At 40.0% G+C, this 20,202-nt stretch overlaps 1 protein-coding gene across 1 annotated transcript in view; it reads left to right on the top strand.

The window, feature by feature from the left end:
* The window catches only part of LOC134545085 (autophagy protein 5), a 47,208-nt gene extending 28,105 nt beyond the window's left edge, over positions 1-19,103 (top strand). Inside the window, exon 7 of the mRNA XM_063388550.1 lies at positions 18,971-19,103. Within this exon, the coding sequence (XP_063244620.1) occupies positions 18,971-18,999 (29 nt within the window). The 3' untranslated portion in view covers positions 19,000-19,103. The remainder of the gene's footprint in view (positions 1-18,970) is intronic.
* Positions 19,104-20,202: the final 1,099 nt, after the last annotated feature.

Genomic DNA, 20,202 nt, shown 5'->3' with positions numbered 1-20,202 from the left:
GCGCCCGCCGACACCAAGGCGCTGGTGCCCTACGTCATACCCACTCGGAGCGACACCCGGCGCGACGAGTCCGGGTCAGGCGGCCCTCTCCAGCCGGCATGGCGGAGGCGTACTCCTGACGGCAGCCAACCACCGCAATGCCACACGTGCCCGCCCGGCACGCGATACTGGCACGAGGACTGCCCGGTGCGGAACAAGTTCCGGCCCGACATCATGAACAGACGGCCGTCGGGAAACGGGCGGCAGGGGGCGGCGAACTGAAACGGCTCACCTCCCCCGCCACGCTCAACAACAACGGACCAACAACGGCGGGACCTCTCCTGGGTCACGTGGGAGCAGCGGAAGCAGACCTGTTGCGGATCCCGGTGGTTGTCAACGGGCGCGCAGTCCACGCACTTGTTGACACCGCCGCCAGCCATAACTGCGTGGCCGCGCGCGTGATCGGCCGCGCCGACGTCGAGTCGCGCCCAGGCCAACTCCACCTGGCCACTACGGGAGACGTTTGCCACACCCGGGGCGTCGCGACGCTGGAGGTAGACGTGCAGGACCACCGATCCACCACGACGGCACTGGTCGTGGAGCGACTGCGCGACGACGTCATCCTGGGGCTGCCCTGGCTCTACTGGCAGCACGCCGCCATCGACGTCCGGGCCGGATGCGTGCACGTCGGCACCCAGGGACGGCGCACCATCCACGGGCTGGGTAGGCCGACTCCACCAGCAGTAAACAAGGTCAGTCTCGACGAGTTTCAGCACGGGGTGCCCCCCGAGTTCCATGCCATCATCCAGCAGGTCCTCGATCACCAGTGTAATGTGTTTGCATCCACGGATCCGCTAAAACGTACCACCATAGCTGAACATGCCATCCCCACCCATCCTCACGAGCCCATGTTTATCCCGCCCGGTAGCTACGGCCACGCCGGTAAACAGACCATCCTAGATCAGGTCCAGGACATGTTACAGGACGGGATAATTGAGCCTAGCGAGAGCCCATACAATTTTCAGGTCGTGCTGGCGGAGAAAAAGGACGGCAAATTACGTTTTTGTGTCAACTTTAAGCCTATTAACAGAGTAACAATTAACGCACCGCCCCCTCTGTTGAACATAGCCGACACGCTCACGGGACTGGGAAACGCCAAAATATTCTCTTCCCTTGACTTAAAATCAGGGTATTGGCAAGTGCCCATACGGCAGGCAGACCGGCCCAAGACAGCATTCACGGCCCCAGACGGGCGTAGGTTTCAATTTTGCGCGATGCCATTCGGCCTCCAAGACGCCCCAGCCACGTTCCAGGGGATGATGACACGCGTTCTAGATAATTATTCGGGCAAGTTTGCAGCCGCATACCTAGACATAATTATATGGTCACAGACGTGGGAAGAGCACGCACATCACCTAGCGCTAGTCTTAGAACGCCTGGAGAGCCACGGCCTCACGTGTAATCGCGAGAAATGTCACTTGGGGACCACGGAACTGGACTTCCTGGGTTTGGTAGTCAACGCAGAGGGAAACCGGCCCACGGAAAAACAACTTAACGTCATTGTCAACAAAGAGCCCCCACGCACGCGTAAACAGCTGCAGAGATTCCTGGGATTAGCCAACTGGCTGCGAGCCTTCATTCCGGAATTCTCAGTAATAGCCGCGCCGATGACGGAACAGCTGTCACCCAAGCGACCGTTTCGGTGGACAGCGCAGGCTCAGAACGCTTTCGACGAGTTAAAGAACAGATTTCGGCAGTGTCATTTGCTCGCGCGGCTGGACCCGACCAAGCCATTGATTGTACAAACGGACGCGAGCGAGAAGGGGATAGGGGCCATACTCCTACAACTCGGCGATGACGGCGAACCCCGGGTGATCGAATACGCGAGCGCCAAGTTCGGGGACGTCGAGCGGCGGTACAGCGTTAATGAGAGGGAGTGTCTCGGCGTGGTTTGGGCCCTGAGGCGCTACCGCCCACACTTGGAGGGGCAGTCCTTCGTGTTGCGGACGGACAGCCAATGTCTGAAGTGGCTGGCCACCATGCAGGGGCGGCGTTCAAAACTGACTCGGTGGGCCATGCTCCTACAGGCCCTAGATTTCAAGGTCGAACACGTGCCGGGGAAGCATAACGAACTAGCGGACGAGCTGTCACGCAACCCGGACGTCACGATAACAGCACACGACGATGCCGAGTGGGAAGAACTACTACCGCCGTCCAGTGGGCGCACACCCCGAACATCTCACACCTCGACACCGAACGCCGCACTTTGCGCGATCGCCCCGAACACCACACCGACACTACCCCCAGGCGCGGAGCTCGACGACCTGGACGCGTACGTGCGGGCGGTCCAGCTGACGGACCCAAACACACAAGGACTCATACGTCACTGCGGAGAGGCGGAATGCGAGGGGTACCGGGTGGTGGACGGGCTACTCCAGGCACGACCGAAGGGGACGGACGACCCATGGCGGACATTCGCACCGTCAACTACGAGGCGGGAGGTTTTCGACATGTTCCACGTGAACCGACTAGCAGGACATCCCGGCGCAGACCAGACGCGTCACGACGTACGGGGGCGGTTCTACTGGCCAGGGGTGAACCAGTTTGTACGAGAGTGTGTACGGAGGTGCCGGCACTGTCAGCGGCACAAGGCACGCCGTACAGACGGGACAGCTCAGCAGATACCTAGGCGACCCACCGAGCCCTTTCACACGGTCGCCCTTGACCTCATGGGGCCGTATCCACGATCGCCGCGAGGGAAACGATTTTTGCTGGTCGTGACAGATTGTTATACGCGCTGGGTAGAGGCGTACCCCCTCACGAACGCCCGGGCCAGCACCATTGCGCGCAGTCTAGAGACAGAGTTTTTCCCTAGGTGGGGCTACCCACGTGTCCTGCTGACAGACAACGCCACTCAGTTTGCCGGGCGCCGGTGGGCGCAGCTGGGGAGGAAGTGGCGGGTCATATATCACCCACGCGCAAACCCCACGGAGCGACGTAATCAGGAGGTAAAAGTGCAGCTGCGGTTGAGACTCTCGGACGACCACGCCCAGTGGGATGCCCACATCCCCGACATACTGTACTGCATCCGACGACGGGTGAATGCTGCAACCGGCAAAACACCGGCCACAATGGTCCAGGGGCGGAACCTCACTCTCCCCGGGGAATACCACGTGCGCCAACAACAACAGATCGAGGCGGATGTAGAGAGCCCCGAGATGCGCTTGAGGCGGTTGGCCGAGACGCATGACGCCGCGCGACGCAACCAGGAGGCGTACCAGGCACTGCGAACACCCGGGACAACTCGCCCACCACCTGACTTGAGCCCCGGCCAGCTGGTATACACCCGACTTCACCCACTCTCTTCCGGCCGTCGCAACTTCTGCGCCGGATTAGCGCCGAAGTGGCTCGGCCCGGTGACGGTAATTAAAGCGGGACCCACGGCGGTGGTGATAAAACTACCCTCCGGCCGGGCCGCAAAATACCACCGGGACGACATCAGGGTAGCGGGGCGAGAAGACGGGGAGACGGAGAATGTGACGGACGACGGGGAGACGGAGAACGTGGCGGACGACGGAGCGGCGGAGCGGCGGGAAGAGACGGAGAACGTGATGGACGACGGAGCGGCGGAGCGGCGGGAAGAGGCGGAGAACGTGACGGACGACGGGGAGACGGAGAACGTGGCGGACGACGGAGCGGCGGAGCGGCGGGAAGAGGCGGAGAACGTGACGGACGACGGGGAGACGGAGAACGTGGCGGACGACGGAGCGGCGGGAAGAGACGGAGAACGTGACGGGCGGCGGAGAGGCAGCACAACCGGTCACGTCCATACCAACGGACGCGGATGGGGACGGGTTCAGGGGCTTCCCGGAGGTAGAGGCGGGACAGGGGACACCCGCGACAACGACGACTACCCGACCAAGGCGGCTGTTTGAGTATTCGGGAGACGGGGCCTCACCCTTCAGGGGATTCCTCAGTGACACGGCCGGAACATCAGACCAACCAGAGCCCCAACCACTCGTATGGGAGCCAGAGGGAGAGGAGGTTAGACCGGCATCACCAGACGAGCCGCTGTGGCCGCTACACTTCTCTCTGGCGGACGCTACGTTTAGTGTGACAGTGGAGGAGCCGCCGGAGGACGAGATGGCGCAGGGGGCGGCGGGAGATCCCGCGTCGGAGACACCGATCCCGGCGCCACGGTACCAGCTGCGAGCCCGCGTGCCCGCGCGAGAACCCAGATGCTGTGCGATAGGGACGTGGGAAGACAGCGCGCACACCAGGAGCGAGCACGCCCACCGGGCACGAAAGGAAACGTCGGCATGACAGGCTATTCGAGAGGGGGGCAATTGACGTCAGCCGGGGCTTTGCCCCACGAGCCTGCTCATCCTCCGTTCCCTTTCCCAATACCTTCCCTACCCGGCATTTGTGTCGTAACGTACGTAGCCGTGTGCGATTCAAACTGCGCGCCACGAACTACAGCAAGAGGGCGCTTAGACGCAGTGCGCCGCACCCCTAAATATATTAATTCACATTGTAACCCTTTTTCTTTTATTCTTTTGCCCCAGTGTCTTGTTGCAGTTGAATCATGTGTTTCTCCAATTTAAACATTACAATTAAATATAAAACTATAGACGTTGCCCGGGCGGACCTGAACAGGCACGGACTTGAACGAGGGTAGAAATGTTTTAGTATAATTCTTAATAACTACGTAAACATTAATGTATTTTAAATTACCAGTAATTTCTATATAATTATTAATGTAATTTACTATTTACTTAACTTTCGCCGGGGCACGGAATCGCAGAGTGTGTAACGGTCATTGTGTTCGGCGCGAAGGGGCGCCATGTTGCCACCTGCAAACCATGATCTCATCCCAGTCTCCTTCTACAGCCGGCCGAGAGCGGACGTCTCTGCCGACACCCCGAGGACATCACCGTTGAGTCACTGAGTCTTAATTCCATAGTTTAATTTATTCGAATCTCTTTCTTTCATCCTCGGGGCCTCTCTCGGTCGGAGAGACTGTTTGAATAATTAATAGTAACTCCTCGGAGTTTTTAATATCACCATCGTAATACGCAACGACTTGGGGCGGCCACGTGCGTGGTCCGCCTCTTCATCTAAACCGATTCGTGCCCCGGGCATTTTACCTGTTGTACCAGTGAAAGAACGTGTACGGAAATAAATCGTGAGTACATAAACTAATTAACTGTGTTACGTGTCTTTGTGTTCGGGGGACCAAGTGGGACTCCAACCTGGTCGGCGGCGTGTGGGACGCCCTGAGAGCCCACTGCGTGTTAGAAGCGTGCCCGACGCTGAGAGCGGGCTTAGTCAGGGTCGAGAGCGGCGCGTTTAATATCCAGAGGGCCAAATATCTCGCCGCACACGGGCCACGTAACGCCCTGAGTAAGAGTATCAAGCCGGGTCCACGTGCCCACTCACGTGGTGGCGCCCACTATTTAATATCGATAAATTCACCACAACACCGTACGCCCTCAAAAGGTTATTAAAAGTATGTTAAAATGAAATGTCAAATTTGTTAAAATTAGAAATTAATCTATAAATTATATCGTTATTGTACGTGCATAAAGTATTTGTCAAACGACTATGGAATTGTGGAACTCTCCAATTTGTAATCAAATATATCCATGCGTGATTCAGTAAAAGTGGTAAAATCTGAAACTGATTTGCCAGTTCAAGAGAAAAGTCACATTCTTACCTACGCAGCTACTTAAATACACAGATTCACAAACAATAGAGGCATAGAACTCTTGTCTTACCACATGGCTATCTCAATAGTGTTTATACTAGACTTGTGCTAATACCATTAAAAATTTATAAAAAAAAATTTTTTAATGTATTTATTTAGTGGAAACACTTATGACAAATAGCTAATTTTATGCTGTAAAAAGGATTTGTGTGACAATGATGTTAAAACTTTTTCATGATATATTTTAATATAGTAAATACAATCAAATGTGAAGTTTTATTTTTCATATTCAAAAATGTGACCTTGTTGAAAACACTTATTTTTTTTACACTTATGAGCAATACAGGTCTCAACGCACATCATCTTTTAAATAATACTCTCATGAACTTTGTAAATATTATTCTAACATAAAATGTATTTATACCCAGAGAACAGTAGCCCAGCTTTTGTCTGGATGGCAAGCCAATTAAAATACTCTTGTAATGCATAAACCTTAATTTCACTTAAGAACATATGATTGAAAAATGTTTTGTGTGGCTTTTGCATGGTTTATATGTTCTGTTAATAATTAAATATTTTAAAATAAAGTACTTCTGGTGATGCCCTGATCTAATTAAATATGGTTCTTAAATGACCTAAATATACATACAGGATTATATCATTGCTTGTGAAATTTTGTCTGTATATGCATTAAGTGATTATTCGTTTAAAAGCAAATAATTATATTCTGTAATAATGAATTGTAAAAATGTGAGTAAAGTTTTTAATCAAATCACATTAAGTGTTATCACATTGGAAATATTGGCCATATTATTGCATCAACGAATCTATGTTTAATGTAAATTTTACCTAAATTAGGAAGCAAAATTCAATCTTTTGAAGAATTAAGTTAGCAGCATTATCTTTCAAGATTAAAATGACTGATCACAGTGAATTTTTTCACGTTTGGTGCACCTACTTCTAGAAACTCAACTGTAGATACTGGTGCCCATTGTAGAAACTCAAATAATAGATACTGATAGGTGCCCACCCTAGAAACACATATATAGGTACTGATAGGTACCCATCCTAGATACGCAGATATAGGGACTGATTGATGCATAAGCACGTGAAAACTGTCCTTAGTAATGAAACAGCATAAATAAATAATAGCATGTGTGGCATGATTCGAGATAAGAAAACTAGTGGACAAGCTGCATGCATCATGAGAGACTGTTACATCAGTGCATGTCTGTAATTTGTAACTCAAATTATGCAATTTACATTTATATTAATTATAATAATAATTGCATTATTTGGTGAGGTATATATAACCAAGTTGAAGTTGGTACCAAACACACATGCTGGACCAATAGCTGCAAACTATCTAACCTACTACAAAAAAAATTGAAACCACTATCTTTCTTGTAAAAGGAAAAGTGAAAAATATTTTTGTGTACAGAATCATGGGGAGCCCAAAAAATTTGCTATCTAATTTTAATTCAAGCAATAGATTTTTTAGTAGTATTAGTTTGATTGCACTGAGCATCTGTTCAAGCATGTGTTAGGTTCAAAAGAAATTAAGAGCTTTGCTTGTAACAGCTAAATTAACTGTTAATAAATTTTGAATCAATTATGTCATTCAATCAGTTTATTGGCTTTACAAGAAAAAATTCCCTTTTTACGTTACACTTAATTAGTTATATAACATTGTTTAACTTGAAATATTTAATTTTCTTTTAAATGTTCTTAGTTTGTTTAAATTCTCAATGAGCAAATTAGTAATTATTTGGATATTTTCCCTGAAGTATTATTACTGCTTTAACTGACTGATATTTACAGGGGGGGGGGGGGGGGGATCTTCAATCCTTTGGGTTAAATTTAACCAGAAAACTTTTTTCTGTAACTCAAAACTTTAAATATTATTATTATGAATGCTGCAAAATTTTGGGAAAATTCTTATAGGAATAGTGGGGGAAAAAAATTGCATAAATGATCATCTTGTAAAAAAAAAGACAACATATATCAGTATGCAGAACTTATATTTGTTAAAAAAATTTATTATTAGTTGATTACTGTTAGTACTAAAGTTAACCCATTTGCATCCACTCACTTTAATGTTAGACATACCATGGAATCCATAAACTTTTTTATATATTACTATTATTACAGTTATTTTCTATTTTCATTATATTTTTATTCTTTAAATAAATTTTTAAAAATAGTTTAAGTTTCATGATAATATACCTTTGTTATAACAATAATAGCTACTCTGAGGGGTTATTTTCATTCTAAAGGGATTTTTTCAAGTTTTTCGGGCAGATTAGCCATTTTGCGTACCAGTACGCCTATGGTGTTATCGGCCAGAAAAACAGCTGCGTACTAGTACGCTTGTAGATGCAAATGGGTTAATAACACCATCTTGGAAATAATTAAAGCACAACCAAATTAACTTACATGAAGTAATGGAAATTAAAGCAGATGCATGCATTTGCTACAAAGTCTAAGTAATGGCAAGGCCCAGACACCCAAACAGCAGTCACTTAGCAAAAGAAAAGAAAGCTGAAACAAACTGTCTTGTGTTTACAATAGGAAAACATGCAATACCCAAGTCATAAAAACACCAAAAATAATTACTAGGATGAGCCACTTACCACAGTTCCCAATCACAACGCCACATTTCATATCCAGCAAACTTCGAGAGCTGAGAAACTAGAAGAAGCATTTCGAGCATGCTTCATTTCTGCGTGATCTGACCCAACACACAGTCCCACAAGTTTCGTAGAAAGTGCACCATTAAAATGCTCCGCCACAGGAAAGGTTTTGCTGCAAGGCTAGCGGAAATATATTTGTACAGCCCCAAGGTGATCAAGCAGTAGTCATGACAGCAGGCATACTTGGGCGTCCTGCAGTTTGTGAGCACTGGGCTGGGAGTGTCGGACAAGAACCGGGGTGTTGCCGTAGTTGGCGTACTCGTAGCTGCGTCGGTTGCTGCCCAGGGTCAGGAAGCTACTCCTAGCTTCTGGTTCGTGTGCCACCGTTGTCTGCTGCTGATCCTGTGGTCACACGCCACAAACAGCTTCCATGACTAACTCGTTCCATTCATTAATGCTTCTGTACCTACCTTTATTGATTTCATCATTACATATTTCTTACTTTGAATGTTAATCATATTCTTTTAGAGATATTCCATCTGCAGGTTCGGAGCTTTTAAGTTATAACTAATGCTAATGAATTTCACCACTAAGCTTGTGTGTAAAGAAAACTACTATTTATTGTTCTATGATAACAACTTATTAATAAATTAAAGGCACTTGGTTAAAGATTGCGTGATAATTTGCTTTGTCATTAAAAAAAGTGCTGCTGAAAATTGGTCTCAGTCTTCCCAGTAGAAGCATCCTAACCACTATTTCCCTACATTTTATCGCTTATGCTTCCAAATTTTAGTGTGACGTGACCAGCAAGAAACTTTTCGTGGTGAAAAATAAAGGGAAGGAGAGGTATTAATGTAACAACCAACTTTCTGGGATCCAATGTGGTCACCTGTTTGACTAAACAATTCACAGTGAATAAAAGATAGGATCTCCAATCTCCAAGCCCCTGTTACATAGAAAATTGTGAAAATACTAAATTACTTTGTCCACCTCAGCCAGTAGGGGAGACCAAATATTGCTGAAACCCATGCTATATATTTTACATTTGTATTCTTTGTATGTGTGTATTTACAATTACTATATATCCTATAAAATCATGTTATGATTATGGATCAACATCTTGTGGTGCATTGATAATAAAGTACCTGCTCCCATAAAACTCACAAAAATTATTCTCATTTCAAATTAACCTCATGAAATATGTAGCTTGCTTGTTTACTGAAACTAGTAAGATACCACAGTAACTATATGACCAAAACAAGTTTATTGTAAGTGTTCTCACTTGCCAACTTTCTTTATTCCATTTAACAATATAGCTAACCTTCCTAGAAATAAAGTCAGGCAATTGGCATGCAGCTATATAGATAGCTGACGGCACTATAAAATTTTATATTACTAAGAGTAATATCAGAGGATTAAAATTAAATCATTTTTAGAAACTATGGTTAGGGCAGATTTTCTCAAAACAATAAAAAAATCAGAAAATATATGCATATTTAAAAAACCTACCAATAACAGGAATAAAAAAAAAATCCCTTTTGGCACAGCCTACAGGCATAGTTAGATTTTGAAGTACCTATTTCTTCTGGAAATATTTTGGAAACTTCTATAAACTCTTGGAACATTTTAAGAACTTAATGCAGCCTACATAACATACTATGTATATGTTAGCCAATATTCAAAAAAGATCAATTTTACATTTTGTCCTATTTCATGCAGTGAAAATATTTTGAATGTAGTAATTCAATTATTTTTGATCTTCAAACACTATTTTTCATCCCTTTCACTAACACGTAATCATATAAATTTTTTTTGGACAAAGTTTTACTGGAAACATTAAGATGGTTATTAGTAAATTTCCACAAATTTGATTTAAAATTTCAGCCCCTGTTTTCACGGTAATACATAATTTTTTAATCAAAAATTGTTTCAGCCAAGGGTTTTAGATAAAGTTTAGGCATTCTAAAATAAATTATAATGGATTTGATAGTATATCTATTAAAAAAAAGGTAACAACATTTTGTCTTTCTACCCTTGTTATTTCCACCCCTTGCAGTAATGGTTTGTATTATCAAAAATTGTTTCAGACAAAAGTTTTAGGTAAAATTATAAGATTTACAAAACAATTTGAATGGATTTGATAGTGTACCTACTAAGAGAGTTACGATTTCTTTAAAATTCTACCACCTATTTTTTCAACCCCATGCAGCAATGGTTCGTCTAATCAAAAAATTTTTCAGGCCAAATTTTTAGATAAAATTATAGATTTACAAAATATCCGAACGAATTTGATGTTGTACCTACGAAGGGAGGTAGTGTTTTTTTATGTCTTACAGCCCTTGTCTATTCTACACGTTGCAGTAATTGTTGGTTGTATAAAAAATTATTCCAGACAACAGTTTTAGATAAAAATTTAAGGTTTTACAATAAAACCGAATGGATTTAACAAATTACATGGTACATAAATTATGATATTTTTAAATTATACCCCTTAATTTTTTAACCCCCAGCAACATTTGTTTATATTATCAAAAATTGTTTCACACAAAAGATTTAGATAAAAGTTATAAGATTTATAAACAATCTGATCCGATTGGTAGTGTACCTACTTTAGGGAGTTATGATTTTTTTTTAAATTCTACCCCTTAATTGTTTTAACCCCTTGCAGCAGTGGTTCGTCTAATCAAAATTTGTTTCAGACAAAAGTTTTATTTAGATAAAAATTCTAATATAAATACACAATATGTACAAATTCAATATTGTGCCTACGAAGTGAGTTATGAGTTTTTTTTGTCTTCCAACCCTTGATTTAACCCCTTGCAACTATGGTTGGTCATATCAAAAACTTATTCAGACAAAAGATTTTGGTATTACTCCTATGAGTTATAATACGTTCAATCGGATGTGATATTTTCCATATTATAGGAGTTACAGCAATTTTTTTTTTTTTTAAACAATTTTCCCCATTTCTACTCCTTTGGTCGGATATTGCCCCTTAACGAACTCGGCCTAGAATTTTTGTATCAGTTTGAAAGTGATTTGTGAGAAATTATGACAGTTATAGTGTCCACAAAATTGTGATATGTAAATATATATACACATATATGTATGTATGTATGTATGTATATATGTATTGACGTCGTCCGGGCCTGCGGCCCCTTTGAGCCCGATATGACACCGCCCAACCACCGTCTCATTTCAAACCTCCCGCTCGTGCGTGCGTGTGTGCGTGTGTTTCCAGCCCAGCAAGAGGGCGCTTAGATGCAGTGCGCCGCACCCCTAAATATATTAATTCACATTGTAACCCTTTTTCTTTTATTCTTTTGCCCCAGTGTCTTGTTGTAGTTGAATCATGTGTTTCTCCAATTTAAATATTACAATTAAATATAAAACTATAGACGTTGCCCGGGCGGACCCGAACAGGCATGGACTTGAACGAGGGTAGAAATGTTTTAGCATAATTCTTAATAACTACGTAATAATTAATGTATTTTAAATTACCAGTAATTTCTATATAATTATTAAATGTAATCTACTATTTACTTAACTTTCGCCGGGGCACGGAATCGCAGAGTGTGTAACGGTCATTGTGTTCGGCGCGAAGGGGCGCCATGTTGCCACCTGCAAACTATGATCTCACCCCAGTCGTTCTCTCCCGCCAGCCGAGGGCGGTCGTGTCGCTGCCTTGAGGCGACCACGTGTGTGGTCAGCCTCTTCATCTAAGCCCATTCGTGCCCCGGGCATTTTTTACCAGTTGTACCAGTGAAGGAACGTGTACGGAAATAAATCGTGAGTACGTAAACTAATTAACTATGTTACGTGTCTTTGTGTTCGGGGGGGACCACGTGGGACCCTAACCTGGTCGGCGGTGTGTGGGACGCCCTGAGAGCCCACTGCGTGTTAGAAGCGTGCCCGACGCTGAGAGCGGGCTTAGGCAGGGTCGAGAGCGGCGCGTTTAATATCCAGAGGGCCAAATATCTCGCCGCACACGGGCCACGTAACGTCCTGAGTAAGAGTATCAAGCCGGGTCCACGTGCCCACTCACGTGGTGGCGCCCACTATTTAATATCGATAAATTCACAGCAACACCGTACGCCCTCTGTATGTGTGTGTGTATGTATGTAGTATGTGTGTATACACACACACACTTTTGTGTTGACGTAGGTTTTGAGGTCTATGGACCATGAAACAAAAAAATATATAAAAAATAAACAGTCCAACGTAAAAATCACTTTAAAAAAGGGGTTGTCAGTAAAGTTGGTTTACAGACGATAATTTTACGTGATAACATTATAAGAAAACATTGATGAAAAATTGCATACTTTTTAATTTTAAAATATTATTTACAGTTTTTGCAAATTTAATTTAAATAATTTGTTTAAATATAATCACGAACAATTAGTTATAGAAATAAACTTAAATCAAATCAATGTCAATATATTGTTAATTTTAAATGACAAAATTGAACAAATAAATCAAATTTTTTAAATGGCTGCTTTTAAAAAGCCCGCCTTAACCTGTTTGATATTATAGAAGATTTTCTCGCACGGTGGTTGGCCGGTTCAACTTGTCATTTTAGACACATTGTTATGACATGTGTGAGGTTAAACATTAATTTTTAATCTTACATTAATAGCTACGTACAATCATTTTTTTCATTGAACACTAAATAAAAGCAATTGACTTTTTGTACTATCATTTATATGAGATAATAATTTTTTAGTCAAAATTGTAACATAACCTATTATTACTGCACTCGCCGACCTATGCTACTTTTTTTTAATAATCAAAGAACAAATATATGAGATTATATCGCAATCAAATTCTTAAAATGCAAGAATTAATTACCTTTCTTGCCGTAATTGTTGTAATAAATAATGGAAACCACATCAACTTTTCACTTCACTTTATAAACATTGACAAAACAGTTAGGCCGATCGTGCCTCTCTATCGCTTGTTCCGCGCTCTCGCTTGCACGCTCGGCTCAGGCGGAACGGGACAATGAGTCATGCTTTTTCGTGCGTGCAGCCGGCGTTCATATATTTAGAAGATGTTATCACGTCAAATTTTTCCTAAAGTTGCACCATGGATACGGCTACAATAGGTAGTATTTCTCTGAAAGCTACGTAAAAGTAGTTAGGAAGGGATATATAGTTACACAAATGTAAAATTAATTTTTCCAAACCTTTTGGTCGAAAAATTTTAGGCAAACTTCATGCTAAAACACAATTTAATTTTGTATATTGAAATATTTTATTTTGTTGTCTGAGTAAAGATCTGTTTAAATGCTGCTTGATTTCATATATATTTTGGTACTATATGGTGTTTGAACTTTCATTTTGGTTTTATATGATATTAGAAAATGAATTTAGTGTTATTTCTGTTTCATCACAATTCACCAGAAAATATAGTCCCTAGCTGTAAGTTTCTCTGACAGGGTATCTACAAAAATGTGGTTTATTTGGACCTTTTAATGTATACAACCTTAAAAATTAATATAATAAAGAAAATGGAATAATATATTTACTACTGCTAAATAGCAACAATACAAATTCAGCTGTATTACTAAAAAAGTAAATAATTATACACAAATTTGATGCAAATACAATGTTATTGTACAACTTTACGTAGTAATAAAAACTATTCACCCTGAAGATGACAAAAGCTGTGTCTTGGTAACGTTTCTTGATGCTATCGGAACTGTAACTGCCTGCTGATTGGCTGGAGCTACTCTGCATGGAGTTGAAACTTCCAAACCTTCAACAAAGTAATTAGCAACACATAAGTAAGTACTCTCTTTGACTTGTATTTTGTAATAACGACAAAATAAACTACACCAAATTTATACAGGCTCTTGTAAGGCACTTTCGAAAACCTTACCAGGTTAACTCAATCCAAAGGCAGACCTAGGTTGTAATTTTTTGGGATGGAGGAGAGGGAGGCAGGGGTTGGAGGGTTTTGGAAGTATTGAAATTTAAAAAATAATAGCATTTAAAATCTATTTTAACACATTTCTGACATCTTTAAAAGTCATTATGAAAACTATGGTTTTAACTGATTTTTTTTATAGTGGCTCTAGAGTAAAAAAAAAAAAATGTAGTGCAGGAACACTAAAAAATATAAAATAATACATTTTTATATAAAAAATTGAACCAATTTCAAAGGTTATGTGCAGCCTGGAGTAGATCATTTTTTGCTATCCTTTAAAAAAAAAAAAAAAAAAAAAAGTTTTAGGTGGTTATAAGGAAGCAAGAAGTTTTTTAGGTGGAAGGGGAGCAATTGCTCCTGACTCATTCGGAGTAAATGTTGGCTCTACCTGTTCAGAAAACATAACCTCAAGCAAGTAGTTACCCACATTAAAAATCTGGTTAAAAATATCAATCAGCTCAGGTGTAACCCTGCTTGATTGTAAGGTAAGTTGAGTTAAGGGTGTAAGCTACTTAAAATTTTTTTTGGCGGATGTTAATAAAATTTTGTACAGAGTTTTATTAAGTCATTTTAGTTGCCTGTATGAAATTTTGTACTTTTTCACTTTCATATAATTGAGATATTTGAGATTTAATTGGGATAATGTAAGGCTTTTTAATAAAGAACCCAGGGGAGACACAAGTCTGAGCTTCTAACTATGCATGTACACAACCTTATTTTGCACCACGATATTGTCACAAGTGCAATAATTCTAACATAAAATAATTAAACTGTAACCCCCTGTTTAACACCAATGTGCAGTCTTATATGGAAATACTCAATGCTTTAAAAAAGATGCTAATTTACCATTTTGACCATGATACACACAAATCATCATGGAATAATTGAATTTTTAATATTTATTTCTGTGATATTTGAGAATGCTCAACAATTTGAAGTTAATTGTAACCAATTTTCAATTCAAACAAGTGCAGTGTTTTGGAATATTGCTCCTTTCGCAGCACACATATTTGTTACACGAAGGCTAATACAAATGAGAAACAGATGAAGCTGTGAAGAATTGTTTGATACCAATCAAACATCTGTGCAATGTCTGGAACAACTCTAAAAAGAACTGAGAGAAAAAAGTCAAATTTCAAGTTTTTCGGACTCCGCATAAACATTCACAGAAAAAAGCAAGCTGAAGAGTGCTGCCAAAGCGACAACTTTGTCACCACACTCGCCCCTCGCAAGAAGCAGCAGGGGAGTGAGGAGGGGAGGGGGAGACCCAGTGCTTATCTCCTCCATCTTGCATTACTGTTGGGTCACCTAGGCAGGGGTAAAGGTCCTGTGGGCCAGGTACTCCCTATCAAACTGCAAAGGGTCCCTAGGTGGCACTCAATAGAGTTGCATGCTCAGGGACTCAAACAAATAAACAAAAAAGAAAGAAAGAAAAAACTGTCACTTCTTGAGGGAGGATTTCCACACCAATCTCCAGGCTGTCAGGTTTAGTGAGCGCTGGTGTGGATCAAGATTTTTGCTCGGGGAGGTTGTGAAAGGGGAAGGGGCATTTTATTGAAGTGAAACTTCTTTGGGCACGATGGGAGTAAAATTTCAAGGCCAAATTTTAATAAACGTTTTCATTAAACATCGTTGTGAAACTATTTCTGACACTCGGACAGAGAATAAATAAGTTGCGGACGGTGCAGAGAACTTGTCAGGCTCTGTTCCCTTGAACGGGGTCTACGTGGTGGCGTGCGGCTCGGGTTAAACCCTGCCATGCTGCAGAGATAAGCAGGTCGCGGCGATAGGGACCCGCCTGCGGCTCACGCCATTCCGCCTTGCTGGCATCTAGTAAGGAAGTATTTGGGCAGAGGGCCACACCACAGGGTTTGAGCATATTGTTGTGCACCTTGCCACGGGCCATACTTGCAAAAAAAAAATTGTGTTCTTTTGAGTACACATTATTTTAATTACTTGTGTAAACCAGTATTGTTAAACAGTGTTATATGAGTAAATTTTAGCTGGATAACTAAATATTTTTTTGCTGGTATTATGCTTTTCACGCTTTAGTTTGACGGGGTCATTATTTGATTAACTAAATCACAACCCGTATTATAATTATGAGCCTACGAGCATTTAAATATCTTAAGTTCAACTAATAATATGCTACTTTAAAAATATTGTTTTTATTTTCACTTTGTGGCAATATGGTTATAACTTAAAAAATTACTGTGTTGTAGGTCTGTGCCATTTAGTTTTTGCGTTGTGGAGTGGCGGACATGTTGTCGTTCATTCATTCAACAGAAGAACATTATCCATGCCTATGAATAGTACATTGCAATATGTCTGTATAGACTATTGGCAAAGTCTGTTGCACTATAATAACTCAATGATAAGATAAGGTGATATTTGCAAAACTACAAAATCAGTCTAGAACAATGCTCGATTACATCTAACCTATACATAATATAAAATTAAAGTAAGAACTAATTTAGTATAATCAATCCTAGCTTTGATATTTACTAAACAAATTTTCTTTATAGCATGAGTATTTCAACAGTGAGTAATATTTATTGTTTATTGTTAATTGATCAATTAATATTGTTATCCGTAACTGTTATTTTGGACTAATAATTTTAATTCATTTTTATTAATTAATTTATATTTTAATCTAATTTTTAATAAATACAAAAGGTTAGGATTCTTAAATACTTGAAAAAGAAACAAAAGCCAAAAAACCACATGGTGTTATATATTGTTATGAAATTGTATAAATGGTTTTTCTGAGTAATACTAAGTAATATGATAAATGTGTTGAGAGTAAAATTTATCCAAGTTGATTTACTTTTTAAAACGTGTATAATTTGTAGTTAGAATTGTTTCCATTCTATAGTTGAGGTACTACTGAAAATCTTAATACATCATTTTATGGTGTTATTATCTCCACAGTGAGTAATATTTATGTTAATTAATCATTATTCATTGATCAATTGATATCCTTAGCAGTTCTGAAGTGAGTAATAATTTTGTTAATTCAAGTTTATTTAGAAAATTGTCTCCTTGTACTCTTTTTTTTTTTTTTTTAGAAAATATCAAGAAAATGGACACCGTTACATATTTACTTACCTATTTGATACTGTAATAATTCACTAAAGTGATGGTCATATCAGACATTATAGATGACTAAATGTAACATTTTTCTATGAATTTGGAAACAATTCACTGTATTCCAAACACTCTTTATTATTATGTAACAGATAATTATCATTTAAAAAAAACAACTTAATTTATTACTATATTGATATATTCAGTAATTTAACTTCCTTAGCATTTAATCCTTATTTGGAAACCTAACCCGTATTGTTGTTTTCACTTAGACAGCTGTGGTTCCCGGAAGGAAATATGCAATGTGGTGGTTACACATAGTGCAGCGCACAAATTTTCATGTTATAGTACTCACACACCTAACAGGTGACATTTTGTGTAAATTGTACAGGAAGTTTAAGATGCTTGGATAACAAAGACAGTGTTGTGCCGATTGTCTGTGGCAGGCAGGCCCATGCACATCATCTCAAAATGGATAGGTGGGTTAGGAGAAGGGTGGTTCCCATTTCTATGTTCAAATAAAAATTATTTAACCTTACACATTACTTATAATTATATTAACTTGTAACAAAGAAGCTTAAAAACTAATATAATATTTTGTTATATTGTCTGAATCGTTTCTTTTGCAATGGGTTAGGTTTCCGCACCTGGCAGCAGGTTTCCCATTGGGAATGATTGCGTTCTTTTGGGATAAGTTCATCCTCATAAACATAAATTTATAGTTGCTTATGTCCACTAATAATGATTTATTTTCAAAACAGTTAAGTTCAGGTGGAAATATACTTTTATAATTCACTTGTCCATTAATGTAGTTTTCTTCAATTTCATTGGCACCCATTAAATATTATTATAAAAAAAAAGGGTTGAACTACCCGTGACAGGACTTTACCAGTGGCAGATGTTGGCAAGACATGCTTTTTTTGAGATAACCTTGCAGCTAGCCAAATAAAAGTATGTCAAGATTGTGGTTGGGAGGTAAACTATATGTGCACAGTTTTATCTCTTGCAGGTCAAGTCGAAATAACAATAGTCCATCACCTCCGTCTGTCAATCATGTGATCTGCAGCCAATCATACGGCCCGAAAAAATCTGTCCGTTTGTGAAAAACTTGGTACTTTCATACTTTTGACAGATGAACAGATGAAAATATAATCACCAAATGTCTGCAAGGGTGTTGCTTATGAAATTTTATTATATTAGAAGTTTTTAAAGTTAGTTTAATTCTTATGATGCTTACATAATTATTTTTTAAATTATGTTCAAACACATTTTAAAGGCTGTGTTTAGTAATAACAATTTTCCGATTCACATAAATGTAATTAATTATGTATAATAACTAAGAAAATGTTGAAATAAACACCAGTGTAAAATTATTATGTCTAATTATATATATATATCTAAGTGCATAGCTTTCATGACTGTCAAACTAATCTAATTATACATAAGAAATTTTCCCCAAAATTAGAGTTTTCTCAAGAGTTGGCAGCAAGTATTATGAAAAATATTATGACAGTTGAACAGTGTTGTAAATCGCTTGGCAGCTGATGGACGTATGGATGATGGATGGGCGACGGATGAACAATATGGGCTATATTGTAATTCCGGCTTCACACAAGATGATTGGTGGCTGTTTCAGGCACAGTGGCGAAAGGTACTCCTCTATGATTGAAAGTTACGACAATGCGCTCTGTGAGAATTTTGTGGAACTACTTGAAGAGATTTTACATGGCCTTTTAAATTGCTTGCAGGCATCTGACTAGCACTTACTCTTACGCAGACAAGAAGCATAAAAATGAGAGGATAAATAAAAAATTCTAAAAATAACTGAACTAAGAAGCAATTTATTGTTTGATAAGATAATTGAAAATATTGACATAATAATATCTAACAGAATGGTGTTCCATTTATGATGAAAATTGGTCAGTTATGAATATAAAATGTAGTAATTATATTTGCTGATAACCATCTTACAACTCAACCGTATTGTATATTTTAACAAATTTATTCCCCCCCTTTTTTTAACTTCCACAGTTTAAAATTCAGCAAAAAAGTAAACTTGTTTGGAAACTAAATACATGGTTATTCCACTATGATAAAGAAAATGTTGTTATGTGACAGTGTTAACCAAATTAACCCAACAGGTTAAGTTTTAAAAAGTACCTGCAATGATTCAAGTGTCTAGTTACACATGATTTACAAATAAAAACTAAATTTCAATAAGCTTGAATTCAAAAATTCCTGTGAACATATAATATTATACAGTTTCAAGATTAATGTCTTGCCTGGAGTGAGATTATTAGAGAAGAAAATCACACAATTAATCTTTTAACTGACACAATGCAAGAAATGAAAACCATTTTCATGTGCCATTTGTAAAATTAACTTAGAAAAAAAAGTCTTATTATTCAGCAATAACAAACGGCCATGAATTTTATGAAAAATAGTTTTCAAACAGATGGCTCTTTAAAGAACAAATAAAATGTTCTTAACTGGCCTTTGTTTTCAATTGTCAATAAATATTTATGTTCAAATCAATAAAAAAATACACAAATGTAATTGTAAATTGTGTGTAATCCAATTTTTTTTTCACATGTAAAGACTGCTGATCAGCTATACTTGCTGCATAACCTGCGACAGGTTACTGAGAATGAAGGATAAGATATATTTTTTTATTTGCTTATTTAATTTGTCTTCATTGTAATATTGTATGTTTGTATAAAACGAATTGTGCAATATAGTTGTCTAAACTCGTATGCACAAAAATAATCTCATGGATGCAATAAACTAAGTGGATGACCACATCTGGGAAAATTGGGGAAGAATTTGGCCACGACCTTCAATAATTAACCATTCCAATTTGCCTGGAGT

This window comes from Bacillus rossius, chromosome 1 (assembly GCF_032445375.1).
Source record: "Bacillus rossius redtenbacheri isolate Brsri chromosome 1, Brsri_v3, whole genome shotgun sequence".
Lineage (NCBI taxonomy): Eukaryota > Metazoa > Arthropoda > Insecta > Phasmatodea > Bacillidae > Bacillus > Bacillus rossius.
Note: the sequence above shows the minus strand (reverse complement) of the source record. Positions and strands in the feature narration are given on the sequence as shown.